The sequence below is a fragment of the Arvicola amphibius genome, chromosome 4 (genome assembly GCF_903992535.2).
Source record: "Arvicola amphibius chromosome 4, mArvAmp1.2, whole genome shotgun sequence".
Taxonomy (NCBI): domain Eukaryota; kingdom Metazoa; phylum Chordata; class Mammalia; order Rodentia; family Cricetidae; genus Arvicola; species Arvicola amphibius.
Genome location: NC_052050.1, coordinates 21,083,153 through 21,102,411, shown reverse-complemented (window position 1 = coordinate 21,102,411; position 19,259 = coordinate 21,083,153). Strand labels below are relative to the sequence as shown.

General features: G+C 48.1%; 1 protein-coding gene across 4 annotated transcripts in view; it reads right to left on the bottom strand.

Annotated features, from left to right (window-relative positions):
- Positions 1-19,259, bottom strand: part of Acly (ATP citrate lyase) — a 48,090-nt gene that overhangs the window by 17,455 nt on the left and 11,376 nt on the right. For 2 of the 4 annotated variants that reach the window (XM_038324935.1, XM_038324936.1), the window contains 12 exons: positions 18,647-18,765; positions 17,689-17,825; positions 16,925-16,986; positions 15,461-15,578; positions 13,311-13,465; positions 12,686-12,776; positions 11,630-11,659; positions 7,700-7,841; positions 7,265-7,433; positions 4,727-4,831; positions 1,326-1,522; positions 709-790 (listed from right to left, as the gene is read on the bottom strand). In XM_038324935.1, the coding sequence (XP_038180863.1) occupies positions 709-790; positions 1,326-1,522; positions 4,727-4,831; positions 7,265-7,433; positions 7,700-7,841; positions 11,630-11,659; positions 12,686-12,776; positions 13,311-13,465; positions 15,461-15,578; positions 16,925-16,986; positions 17,689-17,825; positions 18,647-18,765 (1,407 nt within the window). The remainder of the gene's footprint in view (positions 1-708; positions 791-1,325; positions 1,523-4,726; positions 4,832-7,264; positions 7,434-7,699; positions 7,842-11,629; positions 11,660-12,685; positions 12,777-13,310; positions 13,466-15,460; positions 15,579-16,924; positions 16,987-17,688; positions 17,826-18,646; positions 18,766-19,259) is intronic. The other 2 variants (XM_038324937.1, XM_038324938.1) reach the window with 1 other exon arrangement.

The window sequence follows — 19,259 nt, the reverse complement described above, 5'->3', positions numbered from 1 at the left end:
TAGTTTCCACCTGAAAATTCATCCTAGGCGCATAAAGGAATTACAGAAAGATCATACTTGTCTTAAAAGTTTCTGGATGTCCAGGGTATATGATGATGTAGGATTAGACCCTTTCAGAAGAACAGTAAGCAATGGACTTACACAACTCTCCTTGAGTTTAAAAAATGCCCTCGCAGAGGCTGGAGAGATGGCTCAGTAGTTAAGAGCACTTACTGACTTGGAAGACTTGGGTTTAGTTCTCAGCACCCAAATGGTGGCTGATAATCACCTGTATTCCATTTCCAGAGGATCTAACACCTTCTCTGATCACTGCAGGCACGGGCACACACATGGTGTATAGACACATGAAGGCAAAACACTCATATACATAGTATTAAAAAAATATTCAAGCTGGCAGTGGTGGTACACACCTTTAAACCCAGCACGTGGGAGGCAGAGGCAGGTGATCTCTGAGTCTGAAGTCAGCCTGGTCTACAGAGTGAGTTCCAGGACAGCCAGGGCTACACAGAGAAGCCCTGTCCTCACTCTCCAGCTATCATCTCCACCAGGTGGAGACCACGGCAGAGGGCCTAGAGTACCTCCCTCACAGGTGCTTAGAGCCATCGGTGCCAACTCTAAGCCCCAGAGCCTCGAGGGATGAATCAGGTCTATCACTTTAAGATATGTAGTGTTAAAGTGCTTGGATTTTTAAAAGCACAAACAACTCACTTCCCCAAGAACTACAATCATCTTGACTCCTGGAGTGTCCTGGTAACGTAGCACATGATCCATGAATGTGGAGCCGGGGTACCTGTAGAGAGTCGGGAGAACAGAGGATCAGGAGGCAGCCTCAGGAGGTGTGGGCACATGTGGGAATCACCCTACTATATACAAGGAACACTGATATGCATCATAACTATTATTAACTAAAAGTAACACCTACTGAGCACCTACTAAGTGCTAGGTCCTGTGTTAGCTACTTTACTAGATCTTGCTTGGTCCTCCCAATGACCTCATGAGGCATGACATTTATTTTATGTATTTAATATGCAATGGCACTGGAGGGCTGTCCATACAGCCCCCCACTGGGAAACTGAGATCTGAACGTATTTGCTATGGCTTCAGAACTGGGCCTCCTAAACCCCATACTCCTTCCCTCCCTTCCCACTCGCAGACAGCATCCAAACCCTGAAACAGCTTTCAAAACACAATTACAGCTTCTATTTTGTGGTCCTGACACAAGAGGAGTCCCCATTTAATGGACTTGCATAGCTTTCCTAGGGGCCCAGTGCTCAGGCTTGTTGCTCAGCTAGCCACCTTCACTGCAGGAGATTCCCAGCTATTACCTGTCCCCACCGATGGCCACACCCTCATAGACACCATCTGTGGTCCGCGAGATGATATTGTTGAGTTCGTTAGACATGCCTCCAGAACGCGAGACATAGGCCACACTGCCTGGGCGGTAGAGTTTGGAAGCCAGGATGTTGTCCAGCATCCCACCAGTATTCCCAATCTTAAAGCATCCAGGCTTGATGCCCCCAACCTGCAGAGGCAGAAGCAGCAGTTAAGAACACAGGGTGCAGGAGGAACCACAAAGCCCCACTTTACCTGGCCTGTGCCTCTGGCCTGGGTGCAAAGTGGCTGAAAGAGTCACATTCACCTACGAAGAACCTCTCTTCTCACTTAGAAGATATTGCAAGGTTTGCGTGTGAAATGTGACTCTAGAGTTTTAGATCCATGTACTTAACATGAAGTTGTCTCCCCTACTTCATGGTCATAGCACCAGCAAAGTCGTTCCACACAGCTGGGCTTCTTAGTGCATAGTGATATCTTGCTTATAACTCAAGCACTCCTTTCTCACCGCAAAAGTCCTAGTTTTAGGGATGGTGACACAGCATCCAGCATGCATGAGGCCTCCAAGGAATCACTAGCACTAGGGGGAAATAATTCTAGCTCTTCTTTTCTTTTCTTTTTTGAGACAGGATCACACAATATAGCCCTGGTTAGCCTGAAACTCATTATGTAGACAGGTTAGCCTTGAACTATCGAAGATCTGCCTGCTTCTGGCTCCCAAGTACTGAGATTAAGGGTGTCTCCACCACCACCACCACACTCAGCCTTAGCTTCAAACTTTTATTTAAATGTGTTTATTTTCATTTTATGTCTATGGGTATTTTTATCTGCTCCGTATGCATACACTGCCTGCAGTCGAGAAGACGGTGGCAGATTCTTTTGAACTGGGGTTACAGAGATTGTGAGCTGCCACCTGGGTGATGGAAACAGAGTCTGTGTCCTCTGCAACAGCAACAAGTGCTCTAACTACCTAGACATCTCTCCAGCCCCAGTTTCAATGTTTTATACCACAATTAAGTTAAAGCAACGACAGCAGGGCTGGAGAGATGGCTCAGAGGTTACGAGAACTGACTGCTGTTCCGGAGGCCCTGAGTTCAATTCCCAACAACCACATGATGGCTCACACCCATCTATAATAACATCTGGTGCCCAGAACACTATATACATAATAAATAAATTAAAAAAAAACAATAACGGCAATTTCTTTGAATGTGAAGCTGTAAGTAAAAAATAAGCCCCAGGATAGTCCCCCCCCTTTGGCTTATAAGTAAAGGAATAATTAAACACTATATTATGGCTACATAAAAGGACAAAAAGCATTAAAAACAAGTATCTTCCCATTAACCACTTGTATATTTTGTTTTGTGTTTTCTTGGTTTGTTTTCAAGACCAGGTTTCTCTGTGTAGCTTTGGCGCCTGTCCTGGAACTCTCTCCATAGACCAGGCTGCCTTTGAACTCAGAGATCCGCCTGCCTCTGCCTCCAGAGTGCTGGGATTAAAGATGTGCGCCACCACCTGGCTCCATTAACTCCTCATAACTATGAAGTTGTAAGACTGTGAAGAAGACCTTTAAAAATTGGGGGCCAGGAGGCTAGAGAGACTTGGTGGTTAAGAGCACTCCCGAAAGCATAAAGAGTGTGGTTTAGTCAGTGTTGTAACAGTTAGGCATTATCCGCTGATTCCTGTAACCCCAACACTGAAGGAGACTGAGACAGCAAGATCACTGAGGCCAAAAAAACTTAAAAGCTCCAGGTTCAGGGGGAGACCCTGCTTCAAAGAAATAGGGTGGGGGGTGATAGCAAATCCTTGACATTCACTCTGGCTTCACATATACATATCATAAACCACCTCTACCATATACACAAACACACACATAAAACAAGTAAATAAAACTTAAAGCCGGGTGGTGGTGGCGCACGCCTTTAATCCCAGCACTCGGGAGGCAGAGGCAGGCAGATCTCTGAGTTCAAGGCCAGTCTGGTCTACAAGAGCTAGTTCCAGGACAGGCTCTAGAAACTACAGGGAAACCCTGTCTCGAAAAACCAAAACAAACAAACAAACAAACAAACAAAACCTTAAAACTAACTGGGGTTTGGCAGTGTGACTTCAGCAAGTACCCTTGCTTCGTGTCAGTGGTCCTGGGTTCCATCCCTAGCATTTCAAGTAAAATACTACAAAAAAAAAAAAAAAAATCTACCTGGAAATTGTTACCAAAGCAGCAGGTATTTCTGACAACTTGAACCCAAGATAGTCAATAAGCCACGGTAAAAGGACTGAACCAGAGCCATCCTCTGATCAACAAACACACACTATGGCACATGTGTCCCCTGCCTGCCCTCTGTCCAATAATCATGAAATAAATGACTTAAGAAATAAAAACGGAAGGCTACTGACATGATCAGTGCGTAATCAGGCCAGAACACCTGGTAAGTGGGCCCACATGGTAGTTGGACAGAGCCAATGCCACAAAGTTGCCCTCTGACCCCTGCATGTGCACTTTGACATGTGTGTGCAGTTGTGCACATACATACACACATAATAAATACGTGCAACAGAATGAAGACGAGATGAACTGCTGCATGCTGCCACCATTCAGAACGTACACCAGTCTAGCCACTCCACGCTGTATGGAGTTTCCTCAAAATATACAAAACAGAATTACCACATGAGCCAGTCACACTACTGGGTAGTTACCCAACAGACTCTAAGTCAGCATACCACAGACGTACTTACTTGAGCATTAGTCGTTACTGCTGCACTGTTCACAATAACCGAGTCATGAAAACAACCTAGGTGTCCATCAAGGAAAATGTGGTACATGCACACAATAGAATCTTTTTCAGCCATAAAGAATAGAATTATGTCATCTATAGTGAAATGAACACAACTGGAGACAATCATACTAAGTGAATTAAGTCAGCTGCAGAAAAACAAATATTGCATGCTTTCTTTCATTTGTGGATTCTGGATTTTATACGAGTACACAAAACCATACACATACAGATGACAATGTAAATAAAAACTAAACTGTCGAGGGTAAGGAGGGGCCTAATGAGGGCCGGGGAGGGAGGACATGGCCAGGATTTTGCTCAAAGTACATTAAATACTTGAATGAAAATGGATTTAGGTAATCTAGTATAATCAAATAAAAAAGTTATTAATAACAACAGAAGTGAGCTTCCTATAGGCATGGTAGATCATGCCTCTAATCCCAAGGCTCAGGAGGAAGATTATCATAAATTCCAGGCCAGTTTGGACCAAAGTAATAGCCCTGCCTCAAAAAAACAAAAATCAAAAAAACAAAACCAAACAAAAAAACCACCACCACAAACAAACAACAAAACAGTATGCTTCCTGCAGCCTAAGGAAGACTTCTGGAGTAGTGGATACTCACCGTGGCTGGCCCAATGATGGTCACTCCCTTCTGATCAGCCTTCTTGATGAGCTTCCGTGTGAGAGCCTCAGGGATGCCTTCTGCTATGATGGCTATAGTCCGGATCTAGAGGATTAACAAAGCCCCTTCTATGAACATTTCACCTTTGATAGAAATGAGGCCCTAGGTCCAGGGGCCCCATTCAGGTTTCAAGAACAGAGTACGGTGAAGGCAATGCATCTTCTCCCTCCCATGGGCCTCAGGGCCTCCTCTAGTCACTTTAGACTCCTCTCAAAAGGAGAGGCGTGGGATCAGCTAGAGAGCTCAGCAGGCAAATGCACCTGCTACCAAGTCTAATGACCTGAGTTTGATGCCAAGGACAGAGAGCAGAATGAGAGAACTGACTCCTGAAGGCTGTCCACATGCACACCACACAGACAGACGTGTGAACAAAATAAAAGGCACGGCGGTGGATGCCCAAACAAACCTCCACGGGCCAATGCCACAACAGTTCTGTGTGTGAGCAGACACAAATGCTTCCAAATCTCTGCTAGTCTGCAGCTTCATTTTCTCACCTAGACCCTCAGACCCAACTGATCCCTACCTGTCTTTCCTCCTAAATACCCAATGAGTCCTCTCTATCCCTACAGGAAGTGGCCAGGGCACAACAGAAATAAGCTGTCCCATAGTTACCCAGATGGGGCTAAGGGAATGGGAAGATCTAAGAACAATTTCTTTGGATCTGGACCAGTCTATAAAGGGTCAAGATCATACTTTAGGCTTCGTGGGTCTTGTGGTCTGTGTGGCATGCACAATACATAAATGAAAGCAGTGGGTGCATTTTAATAAAACTTTATTTGCGAAAATGGATGGGAGTTACATTTTGCCCTGTGTTGGTTTTGCTCCACTCATAAACTAAAATAACTGGGATCAGACAATTAAAAAACAAACAAAAATATTGGCTATAAGGGGCTTCACAAATCACAGAAGGCAAATTCTACAACAGAAAAAAAAAAGGGAGGAAAGATAGGTCACTTTGGCCACTAACAGGACACAAATGGCCAGCCAATATTTCTAAAAGTTTGTTTTAGTCAGTAACCAAAGACATGCAGATTAAATAGAACACCAATTCACTACACGACTGGTGTTGGCAAGAAGAACCTGGAGCTGGTGATATGATATGCCTTTAATCCAAGTACTTGGAAGACAGAGGCAGAAGGATCTCTGTGAGTTCCAGGCCAGCCAGGGCTAGTTAATAAGAACCTGTCTCAAAACAAAACAAAACTGGAACTCCTACTGATGGGGGTTTAGACCATGAAAGTTCTGGAAGCCAATGTGTTAAAAGTTTCCAACTGGCCATTCTATGTGGCAGGTCAACTTCCTCTTTTTTTAATTTTTTTTTTTTTTTTTAAGATTTATTATGTATCTGTCTGCATGTCTGCCTACAGGCCAGAAGAGGGCACCAGATCTCATTACAGATGGTTGTGAGCCACCATGTGGTTGCTGGGAATTGAACTCAGGACCTCTGGAAGGGCAGGCAGTGCTCTTAGCCTCACTTAAGCCATCACCCCAGCCCCTGCAGTTCAACTTCTAAAAATCTGTGCTAGGGTGATAATTAGGAATACATGCAAGGGGCTGAAGAGATGGCTCAGAGGTTAAGAGCACTGACTGCTCATCCAAAGGACCTGAGTTTAATTAATTCCCCAGCAACCACATGGTGACTCATAACCATCTATAATGAGATATGGTGCCTTCTTCTGGCATGCAGGCATATATGCAGGCAGAACACTATATACATAATAAATAAATCTTTGGGGCTGGAGAGATGGTTCAGTGGTTAAGAGCATTGTCTGCTCTTCCAGGGAACTCGGGTTCAATTCCCAGCACCCACATGGAAGCTCACAACTGTCTGTAACTCCAGTTCCAGAGAATCTAGCCCCTTCACACAGACACACATTCAGACAAAACATCAATGAACATAAAAATAAAAATAAATAAATAAGGGGAAAAAAGGAATATATGCACATGTTATCCCAAAATGCTTGTGAGAAAACTGGAAGGAACAAAAATGATTTTGCCAACCTATCTACTGGTACAGAGAGGTGTGGAGAGGGGATACGAAAACCATGCTTCTCAGAAAGGGGATGTGCAAGTATCCACTTGGTTTTTACTCCCTAACATCTGTTCTGAAATATAATACCCTACAAGAAAGCTCTTCTGGGGGATGGTGCTGGGGATCGAACCCAGGGCCTTACATTTGCTAGGCAGGTACTCTGCCTCTGAACTACACTCAGCCCAAGAAAGTGCTTTTGATCCTGTTGTTCAAGCCAGTCTAGGAGGCAAGGAGCTGGAAGGGATCACTGGTGACCCAGTACGGCAGCCCATGCTCACGCTGAACTCTTAGGTCACAGCTGAGAAGTACAAGTCTCCAAGCACCTTCACCCAAACCCTCGCCTCTCCCAATTCCCAAGTCCTCTGGCCCAAGTGACCATGACTGTGAATTCCCTTCAGAAGTTCTTTCTGATTCCCCATCCAGACCTCCCAGCGTCCAGGATCTACCTGCGCATAGCTCATGGTCTCCATGGTGCTGTCATAGGCGGATCGCAGAGAGGCGAAGTTAATCAGCACATCCACCTCCGGGTGCTTTCTCATGGCGTCAGCCATGTTCTTGAAGACAGGGATCAGGATTTCCTTGTGTCCCCAGTAAAACTTCTGCTTGTGATCCCCACTGAAGGAAAGAGGAAGACTAAGGACATCCCAATTCATCGGGTCTGGGGAGGGGGAAGCTGAGGGAAGGAACCTCCCCAAGAGAGGCAAGGTCTGTGTTCTCAAAAAGGGCCCCAGGAACATGGACTGCCCAATCTCTGGGATGGGCAGATCCCTCCACCGCAAACACTGGATGGGGGAAGATGGGGTTAACTAACCCCAGAGCTTCTTCTAAAGATGAGCATCCCACTGAGCCAGTTCTGGGCACCTTGCCTTGGCATGACTCACGTGAAAGGGTAGACCATGGCAGCCACTGAGGGCTCGTCTCGAGAGCACACGTAGTCGAAGTCCAGCATGCCTTGCACTGCCCGGGTCTGCATGCCCCACACGATAGCCTTGGTATGGCGGCTGAAGAGGGTGGCACTCTTTCCTAAGTGGGCAAAGACACAGCGAGTGCACCCAGAACACACATCTTAGGAGACCCATGGGGGCTGCCTGCCCGAATCCCCATGCTGCGTGTCTAGTTTGGGAGCTTTTCAAAACAGCAAACAAACGTTAAAGTAACAAACTCTGAGAAATTTGCCTTGGATTTTTCTAGGTGGAAGCAGCAGAGAGCGCAAAAGTATCTAGAGACCTGCCTGGTTAGAGAACAGTCCCATGGTGAACAGGAAAGGACTCCCACACAGAACAAGAGTTCCACGGCTGAAGATGCCCGAGTTCTTACAGGGCACACTATGTCCCAGGTGAGCTAGAGTTGCAACTATATACACATGTGGTCTGCGTACTTAATAAAATTTATTTTCATTATTTTGTGTTTTTAAATGCATTTATTTTATATCTTATATCTTATGTGTTTTGTCTCTACATATGTCTGCAAAACACATGTGTTTCTGGTGCCCACTGAGGCCAGAAGAGGGTATTGAATCCCCTGAAACTGGAGTTACAGGTAGTTGTGAGTCGCCATGTGGGTGCTGGGAATTGGACCCAGGTCCTCTGGAAAATCAGCCAGTACTCTTATGATGAGTCATCTCTCCGGTTCCCTGCTTGTTTTTTGAAACACTATGTTGCTCTAGGTGACATGCACCATGCTATATAAACCGGACTGGCCTCAAAGTCAGAGATACCCACCTGTCTCTGCTTCCCAAGTGCTGGTAATAAGGTATATGTCACCACTCTCAGCTGTTTTTAGTTTAAGCTATTCTTGATGTGTATAGGTGTTATGCCAGCATCTAAGTGCAGTGCCATGTCTGTGCAGTGCCTGTGAGACCAGACAAGGGAATTGGATCCTCTCTAACTGCAATTAAAAGCAGCTATAATCTACTGCGTCGGTGCTGGGAACCAACCCAGGTCTTCTGCAACCAGGTTCCAAAGCACTGCAACCTGCAAGTGCTCTTAGCCTCTGAGCCATGTCTCCAGACCCAGCTGCTGTTTTTAAAGCAGGATCTCAGGTAACCTGGGCTGGCTCTGAACTCACTACGTGGCTGAGGATGACCTTAAACTCCGAATCTTGCCTCTGGCTCCCAAGTGTTGGTATCACAGGTACACACCACACCATCAGCCTTTACTTTCAGTTGTTACCAAGACAGGGTTCCACACCATAGCCCAGGTGGCCTGGAACTCACCTCAATCTTGTGACAATGCTTCTGCCTCAGCCTTTGCCTGCTGGAATTACAGGTAAGTGCTACTGTGTGTGGTTTAATAAAGTTTTTAAAGGCACTAGAAAAAAGTTCGGCTTTCCCCATTTTGACACCTGAGGACTTTACCCTCGCGGCGCTAATCAGCCTGTAAATCTAGACACAAACCCTGCAACGGTCAGTATTTGAATGCTCACAAATTTTAGGTCAGTGGGTAAGGGGGTTCAGCAGAGGGACATGGGGCAGCTGGGGCTGAGGCCAGGACAGACTTATCTCTGACGAAGGTTACAGATTGGACTTGGACACAGGCAGGGCAACGGCCAGCCAGCACGGGGCTACAACCTTCTCTCTGCCCCGTCCTTCCCATTCTCATCTCCCAGGTGGCTCTATGCTGCTCAGAACAATACTCTTGAACAGGCTTTCTAATAGCTGGAAAGACTTTAAAGAAGAGGGCAGCTGGGCATAGAGGCTCGCATTTTTAACCTCAGCACTTGGGAGACAGTGGCAGGTAGTGGTCTGGAGAGAGAAACCCTGTCAAAATAGGGGGAAGGGTTGACGACACAAAGGAGCTACAGAAACAGTCATTAGCCAGAAGGGAAAGCGTCCTTGCCTACCTTCGCCTTTGACTCCCTGAACGTCCTAGTGGAGGTAGCAGCCCTTGAGGGACATTCTGTGCTACCCTGGGAAGAGCAATGTACCTCATCCAGAGGCTTCTGGTATTAACCGACTGTGCTACTGCAAGCTTGGCTAACCAAGATCAAGGGCTGATTAAATCACCGTGCAGGTCAGCAGTAAGCCTCTCAGGTCAGAAGGATCTTAATTTGTGAATACCTGGGATTTACTGTCAACCTGAACCCAGGGTCCCTACAAGACACGGAGGGCTGCCATATAATCCAGTCTCATCCTTTTAGCCTCAGGAAATTGAAGCAGATATCCACAATGATAGTGGTTCTTGGTAATCTAAGAGAGCCAGGATTACATGATTTGAGAAAAACTCAATTGTGTGATAAAGAAAGCCATAAAGCAGTGAGGCTCTGCCACTCCCAGGGGAGCGTACACTGAGCCCAAGTGCCAAACCACACATAAATCTATCTTCAGAGATAAGAACAAAGTGCCCCAATCCCTACAAACCCACACACCTCCTGCTTTAAAGGGCAGAGCCCAAGTGCTAACCTTCTCAAGCACAGAAAAACAAAAGCCAAAGGGGCCACTGGCATCAGTAGCAGGAGGCCCCAAAGAACTTTAATGGCTACGTATGCATGGGGAGCACTCTATGACCTGGTCTCCCCCTGACCCACTCTTCTCCTGTCCTCCCACTTCTCCAGCTAAGTGACCAGAAAAAGACACCTCCCCACAGCCCACTTTCTCTAGGGGAGAAGAGCTCCCTGAGACTGAGTCTGTCCCTGTTTTATTGGCACACTGGTCTTGCCTTCTAGGTAACAGTGGATCTCACCGGAGGGTGATATGAAAGGATTATGGGCTAGTAGAAAGGATGGGAAGATGGCACAATAGTTAAGAGCCGGTACTGATCTCGCAGGAGACCTGACCTCAGTTCCCAGCACCCATGTCAGGTGGCTTACAACAGTTACAACTGCCTGAAACTCCAGTCCCAAGGGACCCAACCACCCTCTTTGGTCTCTGAGGGCACCTGCACTCAGATGAACAACTCCACACCTCAACACACACACAAGTTAAAATTAAAAATAAATCTTTTTTAAAAAAAAAAAAGCTCTTAGGTAGAGGGCTGCACCCATTGTCATTATTTAGATATTCCTACCTACCCTAGGGACCAAAGTCATCAATGAAGACTCTCTTGCACTTACAGCCGTGAATGTCAGTTACATGGAGGGGCTTGGTAGAGCTCAGCATGCAAGGAGGCTCTGAGTCTGATTTAAGTATTGAAAGAAGGTCACAAGGCAGTCCTGATGCTGGTAACTGAGTAATCTACTTGCTTGTCAATGGGCAGAGGTGTGTGCATGCCTAAGTGTATGCACTAAAAGTGTCCACCGCAAACTGTGACCTCAGACACCAAAGCCCAGACCCCTTTAAGTCCTTAAAATGACCTGTTTCAGAGACAGATACCACCTGACCTTCCTGGTTTGTCTCTTTACATCTACGGGGGTCTGGAATCAGGAGCTGTGGGATGCAATTGTCAAAGCACAGCAGAGATGAGATGCAGGTGAGAATCAGGGTTGAGCTGCAGCTCCCAGAGCAGCCAGCAGTCAGAGGCATCAGTGCTCTCTGCCACTCCCCTTTCAGCTGGATGTTACCCTTTCCCAGGAGCCTCCCTGCTGGCACCCCAGTCTCCTAGGCTGGCTCTTGCTCCTTCTATGTCTCCACCCCCCTCCTCTAAGAGAAGGAGCCAGAGAGTGCTGTGCTGGGGCAAGGAAGTACTGAGTCGGACAGGGAAGGGACAAAGAGCAAAGACTAGGACTTAGGGGGCAAGCCACACCAAGGTGGGGACAGAAAATATTACCACACAACACTGCAACCCACTAGGGAAGGAAGAAACAAAGCACAGAGAGAAACTGGCACCCACTAACAAAGCCACACGCAGAGTTGGGGCAGGGTGGGGGCATCCTACCTTGCAGGGGTCTTGGACTTGGGACTGAATCTGTTAAAGAAAATGACCAAGGATACTGAGTGAACTGCTGCTGGAGGCTGTGGTGGGAGAGCGTAGAAACGGGACGGCTCCACAGACAAGCCTTCTGGCGCTGTCACTGTCTATTTCGCAGTGAACAGCAGGAATGAAGTCAACGAAAGAGGCCAAAGCACCAGTGGGCAGAACAGAAGCAAGCAAGACAAAGAACTGGGGTGCAAAGAGAGGGCAAAAGGAGGAAGGCTAGGCAGGTGCACTGAACACTGAAGCTTCCTCCAGGCCCTCTAAGTGACATACTTCTATCTGGGCTGGGTCACACCCTCTTACTGCCAATCCTCCTATCCCCATGCAGCACAGTACAGCGATTAAACCAGTATGGTGCTAGACCCACCACTCTCCACTGTGGACAAGGCTGACGCCGTGGAAACTGCACGGCAGTGACTTCTGATCTCGAGCCTCAGCTACGGTCATTATTTCTAAGACCTCTCAGATCAGCTTGACTATAGCACAAAGAGGCTGCAAGGCTCCATCAGGCAGGGGACGCCAGTGCCATTCATCTACTGCTAGAGTGAGTGCTGGCAGGTCACTCGTCACTGGGAGGGAGATGGACTAGGTGACGTGTGCAAGGGCGCATAGAGAGATGTGTATTAAGAGCCCCTAGCTGGTGGGGGGAAGACACATGACTATTGAGGAGCTAGCTTTGCTGTCTCCCATTTAGGAGTCGGGGAGAACAGTCCTCTTCCTGGTTCTGCTGAAATCCTCCTGTCTCCTCCACAGTTCAGTTCACAGACCCAGGAAGAAGGGTAGAAGATGGCAGAGAGGGAGATAACTGGGCAGTGTGGATCCTCAGCTACAGAAGCCACAGGGAAGACTCAGGTCACTCCATTCTCATGAGACACACTCCCATCTCATGCTGAGGCCCACTCCCACAGCCAAGCTCACACTGCTTCCCTGCCGCCTCTTCCAGGCAGGCCCCAAACAGAGAGACACGGAGGACACCACAGTCCCTTTCGTGCACTGTGCTAAACATCTGGGAGTTACCTTGGGGCATAGCTGGTTTGGCTTTCTTGGCAGGTGCCACTTCATCAGCTCTGGACTCAGAAAAAGACGCTGTCCGGCTGGGTGCTGGAGTCTGGAGTAATTAATGTAAGGAGAGAACAGAGTTAGACATCATAGGTAGTGGCTGAGGACAAAAGCCACTGGTCCTGAATGTCCCAAAGAAGTGAAGTAACAAGAATTGCACTCAGCACTGTTTTAAGACAGAGTCTCACTATATGTATAGCCCAGGCTAGCGTGGAACCCACAGCAATCCTCCTGCCCCAGTACAGTCATGCACTAAACCTGGCTCGATTGTGTTCTTCATAAACTGCTCTCAAAAAGTACTATTCTAGCAATGCCAAAATGGGAATGGACTTTGTTCCATGCTACAGATGACCCAAAAGGACAGAAGTGGCTAAGGCACCTGTTAAAGTCCCCCCTCTCTTCAAGGACAGTCAAGATTTGAACTCGGGTGTGATTTAAAAACTTTTAGTCTCTCCATTACTTTACCTTGACTTGACCATAACCTTGTACCAACATCCCAGAATCCTCCTATTCCCCTAAATGCCAGAAGAGGGACAGCGTGTCCTGTATAGGACAGTGGGGGATGGAGGCAAGCTTCACCTACCGACGTGCTCCCGCTGGCATTAAGGAGGAAGTTGGCAGTGTGAGCTGCTGTGGGTGGCTGGTTGGGGATGGGTCTGTGGCCCAGGGCCATGCCCACAATAGCTGTCATGTGAGTTTCTGTGCCAAAGACATGGATGGGGATTCCAGTGGTCTTCCCTGTGGGAGAAGGAAAAAGCCCATGATTCAAGATCTGGAGTAAGTGCCTAGTCCACGGGACTCTGCAGAGGCCCCTTGACAGTCTTGCTCAATGCCTAGCACTGTGTGGACAAGACTGATTGCCCAGACAAACCAGTCTTTTGAAAGACTGACAAGGAGTCAGTCTTTTGTCCTACTGACAAGGAGAGGAAGCAGCAGCGTCACTGGCAGGCAGGTGCCAGAAGCGTATCAGCATGCCCCTCTGAGCACCTGGATCCCGGCTTCCCACACTCCTCCTTTCTTCACCTGGGCCTGCCTCGCTGGCCTGGTCTGTTTCTAAATACCCTTAGCTGACTCCCCTGGGGCACTGGCCTTGCTTCTCCTACACAGAGTTGGCACCTTCACCTGCTGCTCCCCCATCACTGAGCTCAACACAAATGCCAGCTGTTAGCCTCCCTGCCTCAGTGGCACACCCTCCACACGACCCTGTCTCCTGCATCTCCTTCACTGTTTTGTTCTTTGAGATAAAGTCTTACTATGTGGCTCTGCTGGCCTGGAACTTTCTCTGTAGACCAGGCTGGTCTTAAGTCAGAGATCCACCTGCCTCAGCTGCCTGAGTGCTGGGATTACAGGTGTGCACCACCATACCTGCCATCACTTCAGATGAACACATGGACACTAGCACTTGGTACCACTTTAGGTGACTGGTGGGGTGGAGAGTTTGACAGATACTGAATTTTAGAAAATGGGAAGATGAAAAGGTCTTGCCTTTTCCAATCAGACATCAAGATCACTGACAAGAATGTCTTCTATTTGTCACTTTCTGGAACGCCACATCAAGAGAACTGCTTTTCTAAAATGCTTCCACAATCTTCTAGGTGGCCTGTTTCTACGTTAGCCACCCTTCCACCTTCTCTTTACATGGGAGCCAATCACCCTCTCACATCTAAGTCAAAGCATGCTGTTCCTCTGCTCAAATGCAGAACAGACTCCCAACTCAGGTCACTGCCATGGCTGTACAGGACTTGTACAGTCCCACCTCCTCCCTCCTGATCCAATCTACCCAGTATATGGGTCCCCCCACCACACACACACACACACACACACACACACACACACACACACACACGCGCGCGCGCACGCTCTGTCTCACACCCACATACCCACATACACTCTCCACTGTAGAGCCTTGGAGTATGTCCTCTCCTCCGCAGAGACCATCCCTAAGCTGCATTCCCCTGCTCCAGGTCTTTACTAAAATGTTACCCCTTTTCTAGTTACTTGTCCCCTTTAATTACTCCCTGGCATTCAGCATGACACGACATTACAGTCATGCTAAAGCTCTAGGACTCAGCACACTACTTGACACAGAGCAGGCATTCTGTATTTGTTAAATGAAGTCAACGGAGACATGCCACAGACCTTGCAGACACAAGGGAGAGAATGCTAGATGCTAGATGCTGGAGGGATGACTCAGCAGTTAGCACTGTGGCTCTTGCAGAGGACCCAGGTTCAATTCCCAGCACCCACATAGTGGCTCACAACCATCTTTAGCAGCAGTTGTAGAAACTCCTAAGCCCTCTTCTGTAATCTGTGGCTCCAGGCACTGCACACAGTACAGATATATACATGCAGGCAGAACACTCATATACCTAAAATCATCTTTAAAAAAATGGCCGAGCAGTGGTGGTGCACGCCTTTAATCCCAGCACTTGGGAGGCAGAGACAGGAGGATCTCTGTGAGTTAGAGGCCAGCTTGGTCTACAGAGTGAGTTCCAGGACAGGCTCCAAAGCTGTTACAGAGAAACCGTCTCAAAAAACTAAAAACCAAAACCAAAACCAGAGGGTAGTGGTTGCACACACCTTTAATCCAAGTACTCATGAGACAGAGGCAGGCAGATCTCTGTGAGTTTGTTGTCAGTCTGGTCTCAAACTACAGAGCGTGTTTCAGGACAGACTGGACTACACACAGGAAAACCCTGTCTTGAAAAAGGTAAGAAAAAGTCCCCATCTTACCAACTTCCCCCATCACTCTCAATCCCTCTTGATAGTTGGGGCCACCTCTTCGGACAAAGATTGTGACCTCATGCTCCTTCAGGGGACCCTGGTAATCTCGGATTGCTCTCACAATGCCCTAAAGAAAGTCAAAGGACCACAGAACATGCGGTTAAAAACAAGGCAGCCACAATCAATTTTATAACGACAAACAAATGCACAGGTGTACAGAAAAGGCTCACTCTCACACGGCACAGCAGACCCTAGTGGTCAAGACTACAGAGGATCACAGAAATAAGCTGCGTGAACTACAAAACTACAGGCCCAACATGCAGCCCCTTGTGTTGAGGAATGACCACCACAGAGCAGCCACGAACCATATCCTTCAAGACTTTGGCACACTCGACTGCCACAACAGTGCTTCCGGGTCATTCTTATCTCTTACTGCGATTGGGGAGGGGGGCTATGCTATGTCAAGGTCCCATGCAAGGCTTCTCAGTTATGTCAAAAGCCACCTCAGTGATTTAGGGAGCAGTCTGGAAAATCAGAGGCCACACTTCTCCAGACAGAATGCTGACTTGAAATCTAGCTTCTATCATCAAAAGCATGTCACAGGATGTTACACAATTCCTGCTTGATGCACAACCATTCCCTCAACAAGGATGCTATCTGCACTGCACGACACGCCCACGTTAAAACTGTGGCTGCAAACCCACTGCAACAAATCAGGCCCAATTCGGGAGACCCTGCTGTAGGAAGGCCTGATGAGCTGAGGTACTTCACTTACTGAGAGATCAGACTTTCAATGTGGAAACTATTATTCTCAAGACATAGATGGGATGACCACATGTGGCATGTTTCTGAAAAGCTACAGTGAACACCATGACATGAAATAATGAACAGTCCTCTGAGAGGCTAGCCTGAAGGGGTGACATCCGAGAAATGGTAGTTCTGTCATCTTTGGGGACTGGAGTCATGTTTTTTTAAGAGCATGTTCCCAAGGTCTGGACTCATGGCCATGCACAGGGACACAGACTCAGAGGACTCTGGCTGGATGAGGTCATCTCTTCCCAACGTTCTGGATCAAGGACTGGTGACTGAGACCCGCAACTGCAGAGAACCCAGCGAATCAGTGCTGAGAATGAGGACAGTCTCATCCAGTCTCTGAGATGAAAAAGCAAGCCTTCAACTCCCCCCACCCCACTGCAGATGGGAGAGCTATTTTCCAGCAAGTGCTAACAGACACACAGACACACAGACACACAGCTTCAGATCCACATCTCCAGTCTTCTGCTTCCTCCACAAGGACCCTAGGACAGGGTTCAATCTCCAACACCAAAAAAGACAGACAGACAGACCCTAGGTCACAATCGGACCTTAATCAGACAAAGGCAATGCACAGGAACTTGCCTCAGGCTCAAACTTTGCTGTCCCCAAGCCCATTTTCCCCAGAAAGCACAGTTACCACTGCTCACACCTAGTTACCTTGAAGGTAGCAGCCACATTGGTGAAGTTTGCAATGCTGCCTCCAATGATGAGGATCTTGCCTGGATTGGGAGTAAAAATGAAGTCAAAGTTAGAGGGATAAAAACACTTGAGCTTAGCCCAGGAATTAATTGAATTGAGGATGTTCTGGCTCCTGTGAGCAAAGATGCCGTAACTGGAAGAGGTACAGGGAGCGAGTAGGATGCTCACCCAAAACAGCCACTCAGCTGTATCAGCTCAGCTCTCTACTACCCGCATTACCCAGAGGTGATGGCTCAAACCTACAGTCTCTATCTTACTTCCAGCTGCTACCCACAAGTCCACCTTGGTGTCCTGACACCTCTGGTGGCAATCTCACTTCTCTTCCTCTCTCCCTTAAAGAGGAACTGGTAATATATAGCCCTAAAACTGGGAAGGTGGGATAGGGACACTGGGAGTCACAAAGCCTGGGAAGCCGGAAGACATCACTAAGCTACAAGTCTGTATTCATTACAGCAACAGCATGGTACAGCCTTCCCTCCTCCAGCTCACTACTGATACATAAGGTGAGTTTCACATGCTCTCCTTGCCCAACACGAGCACCTCTGATGTTGCCAGTGTCCACCAGTACTGCGAAAAACAGAGACCCTGAAATTAAATGCCTAGTCCCAAGTTGCAAGGGACAGGGCCGTGGCTTCAGTGATTCCTAACACCAGTCTGTTCCACACACCGTGACACCCCAGAAAGTGTGTGTACATCCCCATGCACTCATGCCGGGGTCTCACCATCCGGGTGCTTCTCCCGAGTCATAAGTGAGAGGATGGTCTTGGCATAGTCATAGGTCTGTTGTTCGCTGGGAGCACCCGAATACTCTCCGTAATTCGCCAGTTCATTGACACCTCCAAGATCACAGATGGTATCACTGCCAGAGAGACACAGAACTCAGCGCTTGCTCCGAGCAGAGGAGTCACACCTGTACAGAGCTGTCCATCATTCCCAAGTCAGCTTGCAGAACTGGCCTCGCAGATAGCCTTCAACCCCCACGCAAGCCTCATTTGAAGGTCAGTGTGCCATGAGACTACCCCGGGCTGAGCACTTTGCCAGCCTCAGGGCACCAAGGTTCTGGGCACACAGCGTGGGTAAAATGAACAGTGAGCAGCTGCCTGACATGGCCCAAAGATAAAAGAACTAGCATTTGCAAGAGTCCTCAGGGAGCAAACGGCAGTAGCCAGGGCAGTCGGAGAGCTGTGGCAGATCGTACATCTACTGTGATTTCCAAGAAAGAAACAACTGCCCAGTTGTTCAGAAGGGAATAAAACGAGGTCCCGATATTTCTATAACGTGAAAAAGTGCAAATGTTTCTCTGGGCATTAAAGTGCTGCAGGAGAGCAGAGCGAGGTGCTCCCGGGGGGACCCCATGCGGAATGGGCGAGCAGCTTTTGCTTTCTCATGTACTTTTTGTTTTGTTTTACTTTTATTTTTCTCCTACTTTTCTATGAGGCACACATCACCAATTACAAAAACCTCAACCATGAAACCGTTTTGAACTAAATAAGGTTGCAGAAGACACTATGCACAGGGCAGGTGGCCCCAGAGCCACTTGAAATCCTCAAGGATGCTTTCATCTGCTCAGTAAGTTCATGGAGCACAGACAGGTGAGAAACTAGGGACTCCCGACAATCCATGTGCAGACACTAGATGGGTGGACTGGCTGGAGGCATCTGCACCCTTCCTTCCTGTCACCTGTATACGACGGAGGCGCCACCCCCAGCAACCATGGTCCAGATCCTCCCCTTGGGGTTCAGCAAGGTCAGTTTCAAGCTTGCCCCACTTTTGGCATCCAGATCTGCAATGTAGGCTTCCTGGGAAACAAACAAGCACAGGTGGCCTTTTGAGCACCCCCTTCACAAGGTCCAAACCCCCAGTACCACAGCTCTCTATCTGAAGGCACAATAAGGAGTTATTCAATCACTATAGCGGGATGGGGAACAGGGAACTGTAAGGCCCCAGGCCTGGGACAGAATACGATAGCATCTTTAAAGTACCAAAGCCGCCTATATCCGGCAAACAAGTTTCTCAGCTCCATCCCGACTTCAAATCCTTGGTCCTCTGCCCAAGTCCAGGCCCCACTAGGTCCTGCTGCTTCCATCGCTCTCCCCACAGCAGCTCCTACGTTAGCTCATCCCACATCCTCGTCCACCCCCTCAGCCCCCTCTCCCTTCCTCCAGTCCAGCTAGATGACTTCACAGAAGGCCTGATCCTGCTGCGAGGACATCTCAAAGGATGTGGTGGGGAGCAGCAATTAAAATTCTCAGCCAGTGGCCAAGAGAAGAACCTTCCCGTCAGGGTCGGGGAG